Raw genomic sequence first — 16,104 nt, forward strand, 5'->3', positions numbered from 1 at the left:
AAGTGAATATATGTGAGTAAAAATTATAAACTTGTACCCACTCAAAGTGGTTTTTGTTAAAAATTAATCCAGTAGTCTAAAGGTTAATAGTGAATATGCTGTAGTGTTTAAAAACTAGGGTCTGTCCCCTTTAATTCAGGAGCACGTTTTATATTCAGGTGACAATGTCGTGTCCGTCGAACCCGGCCAAGGCGCGGAAGATGGCCCTGGCCCGCAAACAGAAAGAGGACAAGATGAACCAGCCCTCGATAAAGGTGCCCATAGAATTCGACGAGAAGGAGAAAGGAAAGAAGAAGAAGGAAAAAACGGAGGAGTTTGTGTCGTCAATCAAGTCCCAGCCGCGTTGGTACATGGGAGAATACGGCGCTAGTGATGGTAACCCTTCTACTCTTTCTGTAATCAGTCTAGTCTTTCTGGTACATGGGGGAATAGGGTGCTAGTGATGGTAACCCTTCTACTCTTTATGAAACCAGTCTAGTCTTTCTGGTACATGGGGGAATGCGGCGTTAGTGATGGTAACCAGTCTACTCTTTTGTAATCAGTCTAGTCTTTATGAAACCAATCTAGTCTTTCTGGTACATTGTAGAATACGGCGCTAGTGAAGCTAACCAGTCTACTCTTTTGTAATCAGTCTAGTCTTTCTGGTACATGGGGGAATACGGCGATAGTGAAGCTAACCAGTCTAGTGAGTCTTTCTGGTACATGGGGGAATACGGCGCTAACCCTTCTACTCTTTATGAAACCAGTCTAGTCTTTCTGGTACATGGGGAAATACGGCGTTAGTGATGGTAACCAGTCTACTCTTTTGTAATCAGTCTCGTCTTTATGAAACCAATCTAGTCTTTCTGGTACATTGGAGAATACGGCGCTAGTGAAGTTAACCAGTCTACTCTTTTGTAATCAGTGTAGTCTTTATGAAACCAGTCTAGTCTTTCTGGTACATGGGAGAATACGGCGCTAGTGATGGTAACCCTTCTACTCTTTTTGTAACCAGTCTAGTCTTTCTGGTACATGGGGGAATAGGGTGCTAGTGATGGTAACCCTTCTACTCTTTATGAAACCAGTCTAGTATTTCTGGTACATGGGGGAATACGGCGTTAGTGATGGTAACCAGTCTACTCTTTTGTAATCAGTCTAGTCTTTATGAAACCAATCTAGTCTTTCTGGTACATGGGGGAATACGGCGCTAGTGAAGTTAACCAGTCTACTCTTTTGTAATCAGTGTAGTCTTTATGAAACCATTCTAGTCTTTCTGGTACATGGGAGAATACGGCGCTAGTGATGGTAACCCTTCTACTCTTTCTGTAATCAGTCTAGTCTTTCTGGTACATGGGGGAATAGGGTGCTAGTGATGGTAACCCTTCTACTCTTTATGAAACCAGTCTAGTCTTTCTGGTACATGGGGGAATACGGCGTTAGTGATGGTAACCAGTCTACTCTTTTGTAATCAGTCTCGTCTTTATGAAACCAATCTAGTCTTTCTGGTACATTGGAGAATATGGCGCTAGTGAAGCTAACCAGTCTACTCTTTCTGTAATCAGTCTAGTCTTTCTGGTACATGGGGGAATACGGCGCTAGTGATGGTAACCCTTCTACTCTTTATGAAACCAGTCTAGTCTTTCTGGTACATGGGGGAATACGGCGTTAGTGATGGTAACCAGTCTACTCTTTTGTAATCAGTCTCGTCTTTATGAAACCAATCTAGTCTTTCTGGTACATTGGAGAATACGGCGCTAGTGAAGTTAACCAGTCTACTCTTTTGTAATCAGTGTAGTCTTTATGAAACCAGTCTAGTCTTTCTGGTACATTGGAGAATACGGCGCTAGTGAAGGTAACCAGTCTACTCTTTTTGTAACCAGTCTACTATTTATGAAACCAGTCTAGTCTTTCTTTTACATGGGGGAATATGGCCTAGTGATGGTGTCCCGTCTGCTCTTTTTGTAATCAGTCTAGTCTTTATGAAACCAGTCTAGTCTTTCTGGTACATTGGAGAATACAGCGCTAGTGAAGGTAACCAGTCTACTCTTCTTGTAACCAGTCTACTATTTATGAAATCAGTCTAGTCTTTCTTTTACTTGGGGGAATATGGCGCTAGTGATGGTAACCCGTCTGCTCTTTCTGTAATAAGTCTGTAGTATTTCTGTAACCAGTCTTGTCTTTATGAAACCAGTCCAGTCTTTCAGGTACATGGAAGAATACGACGTTTGTGATGGTAAAGTATTTCTGTAGCCAGTCTAGTCTTTATGAAACCAGTCTAGTGCCTTTCTGCAATTTGGCTATAGTATTGTCAAAGTGGCTACACAACAGGTCGAAATAAGTGTACCATGTTTTGTCCATGCATTAACCTACGTACTGAAATGATACGCGGAATGTTTTCTTAGTTAATTGGCTTTATTCAGTCAGTTGCGTCTACCTGTGATTCCTGATTGGCAGGTGTATATTTGATAGGTAACCAGACGAGCCAATTAATTACCACTGTCTAGACACAAAAATACATACCGGCATTGTGTAATAACCTGTCACCCCTAAAATGGTAATGGACATGATTTACTACTGTAAATAGTTCTGTAAAACTATTGATTAAGTAGACTTTCCCATCTAAAATCACAGAACTGACCAATTACGTAGTCCCAAAGAAAAGAAAATTATCGTTTGGGTTGTTGTTTTTGCTCCAACGTAGCATAACGTAGTGTACATTTTTCCTTTGGATTATTTAACAGAGAAAAATACTATAACCCCATTTCGTTCTGTTGATGCAAATTCAAATATATTTAGTTAAATAGTTTATTATATTATCACGTCATTTATGTTGTTTTACAAGTCAAGTTGATCAAAGAGAAGCGCCTTGTTGTAAATTACTGTATTTGTTTACACTGTTGGTCAGAGCTGAAAACAAAACAAAATGGCTGCCCCCACGGTTTTTTTATTAACTCTAAAATTACGTGTTTTCCATTTCTTAAAATGTCAGTATGTATTGATGGTCCAGGTATGCATTTTTCCAACAAATAAGGCTCATGTATGAGTTTACTCTCCTTTTAAGAAAATAATACCGGTATTGATAAACTTGATTAGTTAAGTTATACACATTTATATGTAGGAAATATATAATCACAATAAAGTGTCACAAACATCAATATAAATGTATTCATAGGAATAAAGTCATCAACCAATGTCAATGTTTACTTCAGAACACGTTACTAAAGTCATTGACACAATACACTTCATTCATCACTGGGGGAAAACGGGATAAAGTATCCTGCAAGGTGTTTAATTTGCAGGCCATATCCTTGAATCATCAGACTCCACCTCAGTATTCTTTGGTTGGTGTGCTTCACACAGTTAATAAACGTCAGTGGATTATTATCCATGTAGATGATAACATCATAGTGGTTTGCTTTCACGTAAATGTCAAAGTATTTCAGTGATAATATTAATTCCAATGCCTCTTTCTCCACTGTTGAATAATTTCGTTGATGAGGGTTAAACTCCTTTGAGAAATAACTAACCGAGTGGTCAAGATGTTTGAAAGCGTGGTCACACTTCTCACTCCACACAAATTTGGTTTGTTTCCCAGCAGGTCAGTCACTGGTGCTGCAACTTTAGCGAAGTTAGGGCAGAATGATCTATAATATCCCGTCATTCCCAGGAATTGTAGGACTTCCTTTCTGTTAGTAGGTGCAGGACACTGACTCATGACATCAACTTTTACGGCCACATGGGCTACGAGACAATAGCTCACTTTATATCCCAGAAACAGTATCTCTGCTTTGGCAAACACACACTTGGCCAGGTTTATGGTTAAGTTCGATTCGGCTAGTCTTTGTAACATTTTTCTAAGAGCGATTAAGTGTTGTTCTCACGTAGTGGTATGAATGACAACATCGTCCAAATATACACTAACATTTTCAAGTCCGTTTAGAAGACGGTTCATCAGTCTCTTGAAGGCTGCAGGCGTGGTTTTCAAACCAAACGACATTACTCTGTACTGGTACAGTCCTTCATGGGTGCAAAAGGCAGTTACACTTTTAGCACGATCCGTAAGAGGAAGCTGTTGATAGCCCTGTCAATACAGCTGTCGATTCAAGGTAATGGGTATGAATCTATTTGAATTAGCTGATTTACACCTCATAGGTAAACACAGGCACTTGGTTCCATCCGGTTTAGGAATCAAAATACATGGTGAAGCCCACATACTATTTGACCGTTCTATTATGTTCTTCTCCAACATCAATCTAACTAAAATTAGCTCCACTGGTTAATTACTATTACCTGTGGATCTAACAGCACACCGTTGGAGCTCATGTCCAGTTGATCTTTCATTCGACCAATCAGAAAATTAGTTGCAAAATCATGCCAGTGATTTGAAAAGAATTTGAAAATATTATGCCAAGGGTATACGAAATAATAACAAATGAATTACAAAGTATGCCGGGAACTAATTTCAATATTTTAAATTCCTTTGAAGACGAAAAAAACAAAAACGTGATGATATAGCCATAAAATCAGTTTATGATAGTATACAATCCAGAGTTTATTACTGCATTTTTACCTGTGTTTTTTAATGTTGAAATAGACCAACAAGTTCTTCTATTGCATAAATAGTCTTGCCCGATATTTTTAGAATTTGTATGCTCCCGAATAACGCTATAAAAGGCGAAGTGTAATTGGTCGATATTTAAATTGTTATTTATAGATGAAATGTCACCTGGACATGGGAGTCCACACAATGCTGTTAGATCTACTGGTAGACCAGTAGAGCTAATTTTAATCAGTTTGCTCCAACATGTATTTTATTTCGGCCCGAAGTATGTCTTTCTTCTCCAGGCACATACAATATGGCGGTTGTTTGACAGGTTTTGTATCACCAACGTCAACGTCTTGTACCAGTATATTAATACAACTGGGAGCATCTGGAAATACTGTTGGAAAGTCTTTTATAATGTCAGTCAACTCGTCACGCTGGGTTGCGTTCAGGTGACTCAACTGGTCGTCAGGGTTATTTAAGTTGCCTTGGTTATGTAGATTGACGTCTGCTTCTGGGAGAGCCATTGCTTTTGATGACTCACTGTATTGACTTATTTAGTCTAACATCACCATTCTCAAGAGATCTGTCATAATATGGTTTCAACATATTTACATGCCAATGCCACTGCTTCCTGTCATGATCCGGCATCAGTATTATGTAGCCTGTACCACTAATTATATGATGCACTAAATATGCATCAAAGTATCGAGCTTGTAAGGGGCTTTGGGAATGGGTAACAATAACAATACAGTACCTCATCGCCCGAGTTAAAACTTCTTTCCTCAGCATCGTTATCATACAAATGCTTCTTTTTTTTTTTGCTACATTCTAGGTGTTTGCTAGCCAAATCATTTGCTTTCCACAATTTGTCTTTGATTCAAGCCACATAGCCTAGCAAACTTTCTTCATCATGTTTTTTTTAGCCAAGCACCTCTAATTAGTTTAAGAGGCCCCCTAGGGGTGTATGCGAAACTAACTGAAATGGTGTAAATCCTAACGATGTTTCGTCCCCGATTCAGTTAACCACAAATTAGTTCGACCCCACTAATAAAATAGTGCAAATGTGGCAATGTACCCACATAAAAATAACATTGGTCCCAAGTTTGTCACTTTATTACTAATCTGTAGGTGGGAGTGAAACTGTACTACACTGTTTGCTAATAAAGTGGAGCTTTTATGGGGGTTTTTCATGATTTTTGATGTTTGGTCTGTGTGTGTGTGTGTGTGTGCGTGTGTGCGTGTGTGTGCGTGTGTGTGTGTGTGCGCGTGTGTGTAATAATGCTGTTAATTGCTGTACTAGGTATAGTAACTTTATTTACACTGATGAATATATTTAGCATGTTGTACTAGACAAGCCATAAAGTAGAGCTATGCTTAAAAAGGAAGTAGAAAAATTCTGCCACTTATGTGGATTGATTTATACTTTTATTATTGAATACATATTTCAATAAATAATACTCTTTTTTTTATTGTTATGTATCTCTTTGGTTGTTGTTATTTTTTTTAATATGTCAAATATGACACTGTTTAAAATATATATATATATATTTGAAAATGGCGTTTTCACGTGCTTTAAACTATTGTTTTAAAAGGGGCTTTCGCGTGCTTAAAAAATTAAAATACCAGAAAATTCTGGGAAAATATTTCCATTAGGTTGGTCACCCCGATAATGTTCTATATATTGTATATATTACTAGTCAATAGTTATATTGTAATCAGTCTATAGTTATATTGTAACCAGTCTATAGTTATATTGTAATCAGTCTATAATTATATTGTAACCAGTCTATAGTTATATTGTAACCAGTCTATAGTTATATTGTAACCAGTCTATAGTTATATTGTAACCAGTCTATAGTTATATTGTAATCAGTATATAGTCATATTGTAATCAGTCTATAGTTATATTGTAACCAGTCTATAGTTATATTGTAACCAGTCTATAGTTATATTGTGATCAGTATAGTCATATTGTAACCAGTCTTTAGTTATATTGTAACTAGTCAAAAAGTTATATTGTAATCAGTCTATAGTTATATTCTGATCAGTTTATAATTATATTGTAACCAGTCTATAGTTATATTGTAATCAGTATATAGTCATATTGTAACCAGTCTATAGTTATATTGTAACCAGTCTATAGTTATATTGTAACGAGTCTATAGTCATATTGTAATCAGTCTATAGTTATATTGTAACCAGTCTATAGTTATATTGTAACCAGTCTATAGTTATATTGTGATCAGTATAGTCATATTTTAACCAGTCTTTAATTATATTGTAACTAGTCAAAAAGTTATATTGTAATCAGTCTATAGTTATATTGTGATCAGTATAGTCATATTGTAACCAGTCTTTAGTTATATTGTAACTAGTCAAAAAGTTATATTGTAATCAGTCTATAGTTATATTGTGATCAGTCTATAATTATATATGACACTGTTTAAAAAAATATATATATATATTTGAAAATGGCGTTTTCACGTGCTTTAAACTATTGTTTTGAAAGGGGCTTTCGCGTGCTTAAAAAATTAAAATACCAGAAAATTCTGGGAAAATATTTCCATTAGGTTCGTCACCCTGATAATGTTCTATATATTGTATATATTACTAGTCAGTAGTTATATTGTAATCAGTCTATAGTTATATTGTAATCAGTATATAGTCATATTGTAACCAGTGTATAGTTATATTGTAATCAGTATATAGTCATATTGTAACCAGTCAATAGTTATATTGTAATCAGTCTATAGTTATATTGTAACCAGTCTATAGTTATATTGTAACCAGTCTATAGTCATATTGTAACCAGTCAATAGTTATACTGTAACCAGTCTATAGTTATATTGTAACCAGTCTATAGTTATATTGAAACCAGTCATTAGTTATATTGTAATCAGTATATAGTCATACTGTAACCAGTCTATAGTTATATTGTAATCAGTATATAGTCATATTGTAACCAGTCTATAGTTATATTGTAATCAGTCTATAGTCATATTGTAATCAGTCTATAGTTATATTGTAACCAGTCTATAGTCATATTGTAATCAGTCTATAGTTATATTGTAACCAGTCAAAGGTTATATTGTAATCAGTCTATAGTTATATTGTAACCAGTCAATAGTTATATTGTAACCACTCTATAGTTATATTGTATCCCGTCTATAGTCATATTGTAACCCGTCTATAGTTATATTGTAATCAGTATATAATCATATTGTAACCAGTAAATAGTTATATTGTAACCAGTCTATAGGTATATTGTATCTCGTCTATAGTCATATTGTAACCCGTTTATAGTTATATTGTAACCATTATATAGTTATATTGTAACCCATCTATAGTCATATTGTAACCAATATATACTGGTAGTCATATTGTAACCAGTCTATAGTTATATTGTAACCAGTCTATAGTCATATTGTAACCAGTTTATAGTCACACTATAACCAGTTTATAGTCAGACTGTAACTAGTTTATAGTCACACTGTAACCAGTTTATAGTCACACTGTAACCCGTCTATAGTTATATTGTAACCAGTCTATAGTCATATTGTAACAGTCTATAGTTATATTGTAACCAGCCTATAGTTATATTGTAATAAGTATATAGCCATACTGTAGCCAGTTTATAGTCACACTGTAACCAGTATATAGTCACACTGTAACCAGTTTATTAGTCATACTGTAACAAGTTTATAATCACACTGTATAAAGTTTATAGTGACACTGTAACCAGTTTAGTCACACTGAAATCAGTTTATAGTCACACTGTAACTAGTTTATAGTCACCCTGTAACCAGTTTGTAGTCACACTGTAACCAGTTTGTAGTCAGATTTTAACCAGTTTATCGTCACACTGTAAGCAGTTTATAGTCACACTACCAGTTTATAGTCACACTGTAACCAGTTTATCGTCACACTGTAGCCAGTTTATAGTCACACTGTAACCAGTTTATCGTCATACTGTAACCAGTCTTTAGAGCTATTGTTTTCAAATTCAGTCTACATTTATATTTAGTAACTAGATGGCTGCCCCAGTGGTACACTACTACTAATGGTAACCAATCTAGATTTTCAGTGGTTCAGTGGTAGAATACTCGCCAAATTACCACATGGAGAATTAGTCATATCAGTATATCAAAGACCGTGGGTTGGTGCATAAAAAAAGTTCTTGGTACTAATGGGAAAATGTAGCGGGTTTCCTCTTTAAGACTATATGTCAAAATTCCTACATGTCTCACGTCCAATGACTGATGATGAATAAATCAGTGTGCTCTAGTGGTGTTGTTAAACAAAAACAAAAGTTTAACGTTCGTAGAACTTACTTTCGCTCACAGTTGCTGAGTGCAGATTCATGTTTTACAGCCTGTAGAGGTCAAGGGTTAATGACCTCTTTCAGATGAGGGGGCGGGGCCAGTGGTAAAGTGCTCGCGTTATGATTGGTCGGTCTAGGATCGATCTCCGTAGGTGGGCCCACTGGGTTATTTCTCATTCCATTAGTGATCCACAGCTGGTGTAACAAAGAAATAATGTTTTATTTAACAACGCACTCAACACATTTTATTTATGGTTATATGGCGTCAGACATATAGTTATGGACCACACATATTGAGATAAGAAACCCGCTGTCGCCACTTCATGGGCTACACTTTTCGAATAGCAGCAAGGGATCTTTTATATGCGCCATCCCATAGATAGGATAGTACATACCACGGCCTTTGATACACTAGTCGTGGTGCACTGGCTGGAATGAAAAATAGCCCAATGGGCCCTCCGACAGGGATCTATCCTACACCGACCACACATCGAGCGAGCACCTTACCGATGGGCTACGTTCCGCCCCAGCCATTGTAACAAAGGCTATGGTATGTACTATCCTGTCTTTGGGATGATGCATACAAAACATCCCTCACTGCTAACTGAAAAGAGTAACCCATGGCGGGATGGCAGCGGGATTCCTCGCCAATTGTTTGTGTCTTTCTGAATATAGCTGCAATTAACGTGCTGAAAAAAGACATTAGAGCACATTGATTTTTTATCTTATCATCGGCTATTGGACATCAAACATATGGTCATTCCGACACTGGTTTTTAGAGGAAACCCGCTGTCTCTACATAGGCTACTCTTTTACGACAGGCAGCAACGGATATTTTATTTGAGCTTCCCACAGGCAGGATAGCACAAACCATGGCCTTTGTTGAACCAGTTATGGATCACTGATCGGTGTAAGTGGTTTACACCTACCCATTGAGCCTTGCGGAGCACCCACTCAGGGTTTGGAGTCGGTATCTGGATTAAAAAGCCCATGCCTCGACTGGGATCCGAACCCAGTACCTACCAGCCTGTAGACCGATGGCCTAACCATGACGCCACAGAGGCCGGTAAACATGTGCTGAGTGCATTGATAAATGAAACATTCCTTTCTTCGCTTGTGTTGCAGACGACGATACGGACGTGATCTATCTGATCGCGCTCAGCTTGGGCAAGTGGAACGTCCTGCCGGACGTCGAGATCACCCAGAAGAAGGCTGAGCTGGTCACATTCAAACTGCCGAAATGTTACGATAAGTTAGATCATTAATAACATTTAAGTCATCTGCAGTATTTAGGTCATTTACAGTGTTTAGGTCATTCACAGCAGTTAGGTTATTTACAGCAGTTAAGTCATTTACAGTAGTTAGGTCATTTATAGCATTTAGGTCATTTACAGCAGTTAGGTCATTTACAACAGTTAGGTAATTTACAACAGCAAGGTAATTTTCAGCATTTAGGCCTGTTATAGCAATTAGATCATTTACAACATTTGGGTCACTTAGGTCAGTTTCAACATTTAGGTCAGTTAGGTCATTTACAATAGTTAGGTCGCTTACAGCAGTTAGGTCACTTACAGTATTTAGGTCACTTACAGCATTTACGTCACTCACGGTACTTAGGTCACTTACAGCATTTACGTCACTCACAGTACTTAGGTCACTTACAGTATTTACGTCACTCACAGTATTTAGGTCACTTACAGCATTGACGTCACTCACAATACTTAGGTCACTTACAGCAGTTAGGTCAGTTGCAGCAGTTGGGTAATTTGCAGCATTTAGGTCGGTTACAGTATTTAGTTCATTTACAGCATTCAGATCATTTACAGTATTTAGATCATTTACAGCATTCAGATCATTTACAGTATTTAGTTCATTTACAGCATTCAGATCATTTATAGTATTTAGTTCATTTACATCAGTTCCAGCCATGATTTAATTCGCCATATCCTAACCCCACGCGCACGGCACGACAGATTGATTTAGTCAATCGTGTGATAGATAGGCATTGTTTCTATTCTTCTCACGTGACACCAACCACAATATATACTCTTCAAAAGAAGAAACGCAAAACCACATTGTCGTAACATTTGGAGAATTGATTTAATTATTGAATGGTGAGTCCGATAATTACCAAATGTTGCAGGATTGTTCACAATTCACTCTAGTCCATTGTGAGTAAGTGATAGGACACACCACCAAGGTCAAGGTCATCTGGAGTCAATACCGGGTGTGGCCTCCGCGTGTGTTGACAACTGCCTGGCACCGCCTGCCCATTGAAGCAACCAGAGTACGGATGACGTCCCGGGGGATGGTGGCCCACTCGGCCTGCAAGGCTGCTGCCAGCTCGGGCAGGGTCTGGGGCTGTGGTTGTCGCTGTCGGAGGCGTCGGTCCAACTCGTCCCATAGATGCTCAATTGGGTTCAAATCCGGTGATATCGATGGCCAAGGAAGGACATTAATGTTGTTGTTCTGTAGGAAAGCCGTTGTGAGACGTGCTGTGTGAGGCCTGGCGTTGTCATGTTGGAACACTGCGTTGGCGTTGGCCATAACTGGAACGATGTGTGGCCGGAGGATCTGGTCAATGTAGCCCTGTGCATTCAGGTTGCCCTGCACGTGGACCAGGTCAGTTCTGCCAGTGTGTGAGATGGCTGCCCACACCATGACACTACCCCCGCCGAATCTGTCCACTTCCTGCACGCAGTTTGCCGCATAACGTTCACCACGACGCCTATACACGCGACATCTTCCATCATGACGTCGGAGCAGAAATCGGGATTCGTCACTGAACCACACCTGTCTCCATCGCAGTTGAGGCCATTGTCGATGAATCTGGCACCACTGCAGTCGGAGTCGACGGTGTTGTGGTGTTAAGATGACACCTCGAACTGGACGTCTGGCACGAATTCCTACCTCACGTTGGCGGTTCCGTACGGTCTGGTCGGATATCCTGCGCAAACCTGGTATTGCTGCGGCTGTGGAGGTGGCAGTAGTCAATCGTTCCCGAAGGTGGCGTACCCGGATGTAGCGGTCCTGCCCGGGGGTAGTGATCCGTGGTCGACCGGTTCTAGGGAGGTCACGTGTTGATCCATGTTGCTGGTAACGGTCCCACAGTCTGGAGATGGTGCTTGGGGACACATGGAATGCCCTGGCAACGGCCGTTCTGGATTCGCCTGCGTCTAGTCGGCCGATGGCATTGTTTCTCTGCGGTTCACTGAGACGTGGCATGTCCTGGATTGTCAACTGTCGGCCAGATACAGAGGCCAGGCAAGCGAACACCCTGCACTTTTATACTGTCGGTGTGTTCATGTTGCACGTGCAGACAACGCACGTGCAGTGGTGACATGGTTTGCACGTGGCTGCGTTTTTGCGAATATTCACATTTTGAAACTTTATTTTACAGTAGCTGCGTTTTATCGAATGTAACCGTGGGAATGTGTTTGGGACATGCAATGACCTTATATTCACAAAGCATGAACCGGTAGGAAACATAATTTTTTTTTTTTTTTTTTTTTTTTTTTTGTCGCTGTGTCACACGAGAAAAATAGAAATAGTACCTATCGGTATAGTGTAGCACGCTCAACTGAATCATTCTTTTAAGCTGTATCCTAACCTGACGCGAGGGATGCCAGCGATTATTTTAGAAAGCAGTAGCGGATCCAGAAAATCCATTTAGTGGGGGGGGGGGGGGGGGCAATGACATGAGGCGAAATGCCAAGGAAACTTTGGGGGAAGTTTGTAGGGGATCGTAAACAATTAAAATTAATATATAATAAAATATATAACTGTCGCAAATTTAGGAGGCGGGCCCCTGCCGCCGCAGCCCCCCCGCCCCCACCCACCACCACCACCCCACCCACCCCATCTCCGATCCGCCTCTGGAAAGCATTGATTTCAATCACCGTATCGTTGCACGCGTCTGGTTAGGATATGGTAATTAAAATCAATGATTTCTATAATAATCACTCACATCGTTCGTGTCGCTCGCGTCCGGATAGGATACAGCTTCACGCCGTACGCGTGCGGTTAGGATGCATGAATTGAAATCAATGGTTTCTAAAAAAAAAATATTGTTCGCGTCGCCCGAATCCGGTTAGGATACAGCTTTAAGGTGTGTCTGTGAAACCCCTCTGTTATCTCTGCCTCTCGCAGGTTCGTGGTGGTTCGGTTCCGCACCACGGTTTGCATGGAATCGGCGGCGCTGTTGTTTGCCGGGCTACAGGAGACTTTGTCATACAGATACGCCAGGGTGGTCTTCAGACAGCAGTAAGTCCCCTCTAGTATTATGCACTGGCACATCCTATGACATTGATGGGATACAGGGGTCCCTCCAAAGCCACCACCATCTCTCGTACCTCTAGTGCATGAACAACACTTCCAACTCCCTCTTTCACCCTCTCTTATTATGTGACAGTCAAGAGGAGGAGTACCAAGCCATAACCTACGTGTTGTCCCTCTCCCCTTCATCACTCCATCCCTTTCACTCTATCCGTCTCCACCTTCATCCCTCTATACCTGCATCCCTCTCCCTTCATCCTTTTCTCTCCGTCTCTCTGTTTCTATCTCTCTCACCAATTACGCTCTCCCTTCATCCCACTCCTTCTCCTCTATCCGTCTTTTTCTGCCTCCATCCCTCTCTCCCTTTGTGCCTCTACCTCCATACCTCTCCCTTCATCCCTCTCCCTCTCTCTCCCTTTATTAATCTCATTCTCTCTCTCTCTCTCTCTCTCTCTCTCTCTCTCTCTCTCTCTCTCTCTCTCTCTCTCTCTCTCTCTCTCTCTCTCTCTCTCTCTCTCTCTCTCTCTCTCTCTTTTCCTGACTGACCTTCTATTCTCATTGTGTCAGTCAAGACGAGCAGTACCAGGCCGTGGTCTACGTGTTGCCCGACTATCAGGTGGACAAGATGTGCAACACGCTGGACGAGCAGAACTACTCCAAGGGCCCGCCCACCAGTCAGCGCATCTGTCTCTCCGAGGGTGACCAGATCGAGCTCAAGTTCCGTGGCAACATCCGGATCGAGGGCAATCGGTCCGTCGACCTGCGCTTCCACTCCAACCTGACGTCCATGGCGGAGCTCATGATCGAGGAGGTCGACCGCTACAGACAGAAGAACTTCGGCGAGCACAAGGGCGTGGTCGAGTTCGCCAGACGCTACACGGTCCCGACGGACGCCGCGCGTGTGCCGGAAGTCAAGAGAAGCTTCCTGTGCGATCTCTATATCAGTTTACCAAGGGTGAGTAGCAGGCCACTGTATTTCAGTCTACTAAGAATGCATAGCAGGCTTCTGTATATCAGTCTACTTAAGGGTGAGTAGAAGGCCCCTGTATATTGGTCTACCAAGGGTGAGTAGCAGGCCCCTGTGTGTCAGTCTACCAAGGGTGAGTAGAAGGCTCCTGTGTGTCAGTCTACCAAGGGTGAGTAGAAGGCCCTGTGTGTCAGTCTACCAAGGGTGAGTAGAAGGCCCTGTGTGTCAGTCTACCAAGGGTGAGTAGAAGGCCCTGTGTGACAGTTTACCAAAGGTGAGCAGCAGGCTCCTGTATATCAGTCTACCAAGGGTGAGTAGAAGGCCCTGTGTGTCAGTCTACCAAGGGTGAGTAGAAGGCCCTGTGTATCAGTCTACCAAGGGTGAGTAGAAGGCCCTGTGTATCAGTCTACCAAGGGTGAGTAGAAGGCCCTGTGTGCCCCTGTGTGTCAGTCTACCAAGGGTGAGTAGAAGGCCCTGTGTGTCAGTCTACCAAGGGTGAGTAGAAGGCCCTGTGTGACAGTCTACAGTCTACCAAGGGTGAGTAGAAGGCCCCTGTGTGACAGTCTACCAAGGGTGAGTAGAAGGCTACCAAGGGTGTAGAAGGCCCTGTCAGTCTACCAAGGGTGAGTAGAAGGCCAAGTGTGGGTGTGTATATCAGTCTACCAAGGGTGAGTAGAAGGCCCTGTGTGTCAGTCTACCAAGGGTGAGTAGAAGGCCCTGTGTGTCAGTCTACCAAGGGTGAGTAGAAGGCCATGTGTGTCAGTCTACCAAGGGGAGTAGAAGTAGAAGGGGCTAGAAGGCCTGTGTGTCAGTCTACCAAGGGTGAGTAGAAGGCCCTGTGTGTCAGTCTACCAAGGGTGAGTAGAAGGCCCTGTGTGACAGTCTACCAAGGGTGAGTAGAAGGCCCCTGTATATCAGTCTACCAAGGGTGAGTAGAAGGCTCCTGTATATCAGTCTACCAAGGGTGAGTAGCAGGCTCCTGTATATCAGTCTACCAAGGGTGAGTAGCAGGCTCCTGTATATCAGTTTACCAAGGGTGAGTAGAAGGTCCTGTGTGACAGTCTACTTAAGGATGATTAGAAGGCCACTCTATGTCAGTCTATCAAAGGTGAGTAGAAGGCCCCTGTGTGTCAGTCTACCAAGGGTGAGTAGAAGGCCCCTGTTTGTCAGTCTACCAAGGGTGAGTAGAAGGCCCATGTGTGTCAGTCTACCAAGGGTGAGTAGAAGGCCCCTGTGTGTCAGTCTACCAAGGGTGAGTAGAAGGCTCCTGTATATCAGTCTACCAAGGGTGAGTAGAAGGCCCTGTATATCAGTATACCAAGGGTGAGTAGAAGGCCATGTGTGACAGTTTGCCAAGTGTGGGTAGAAGGCCCCTGTATATCAGTCTACCAAGGGTGAGTAGAAGGCCTTGTGTGACAGTCTACCAAGAGTGAGTAGAAGGCTGTGTGTGTCAGTCTACCTAGGGTGAGTAGAAGGCCATGTGTGACAGTCTACCAAGGGTGAGTAGAAGGCCATGTGTGACAGTCTACCAAGGGTGAGTAGAAGGCTCCTGTATGTCAGTCTACCAAGGGTGAGTAGAAGGCCTTGTGTGACAGTCTACCAATGGTGAGTAGAAGGCCCTGTGTGACAGTCTACCAAGGGTGAGTAGAAGGCCTTGTGTGACAGTCTACCAAGGGTGAGTTGAAGGCCCTGTGTGACAGTCTACCAAGAGTGAGTGGAAGGCCATATGTGTCAGTCTACCAAGGGTGGGTAGAAGGCCCCTGTGTGACAGTCTACCAAGGGTGAGTAGAAGGCTCCTGTATGTCAGTCTACCAAGGGTGGGTAGAAGGCCCCTGTGTGTCAGTCTACCAAGGGTGAGTAGAAGGCCCCTGTATATCAGTCTACCAAGGGTGAGTAGAAGGCCCGTGTGTGCCAGTCTATCAAGGGTGAGTAGCAGGCCCCTGTGTGTCAGTCTACCAAGGGTGAGTAGAAGGCCCTGTGTGTCAGTCTACCAAGGATGAGTAGAAGGCCCCTGTG

The 16,104-nt window shown here is 41.7% G+C and overlaps 1 protein-coding gene across 2 annotated transcripts in view; it reads left to right on the top strand.

Annotated features, from left to right (window-relative positions):
* LOC121373318 overlaps positions 1-16,104 on the top strand; it is a 62,430-nt gene that overhangs the window by 41,492 nt on the left and 4,834 nt on the right. For both annotated transcript variants that reach the window (XM_041499884.1, XM_041499885.1), the window contains exons 18-21: positions 159-375; positions 9,972-10,098; positions 12,996-13,109; positions 13,689-14,076. In XM_041499884.1, coding sequence (XP_041355818.1) covers positions 159-375; positions 9,972-10,098; positions 12,996-13,109; positions 13,689-14,076 — 846 coding nt within the window. The remainder of the gene's footprint in view (positions 1-158; positions 376-9,971; positions 10,099-12,995; positions 13,110-13,688; positions 14,077-16,104) is intronic.

The sequence above is a fragment of the Gigantopelta aegis genome, chromosome 5 (genome assembly GCF_016097555.1).
Source record: "Gigantopelta aegis isolate Gae_Host chromosome 5, Gae_host_genome, whole genome shotgun sequence".
In the NCBI taxonomy this organism is placed as follows: domain Eukaryota; kingdom Metazoa; phylum Mollusca; class Gastropoda; order Neomphalida; family Peltospiridae; genus Gigantopelta; species Gigantopelta aegis.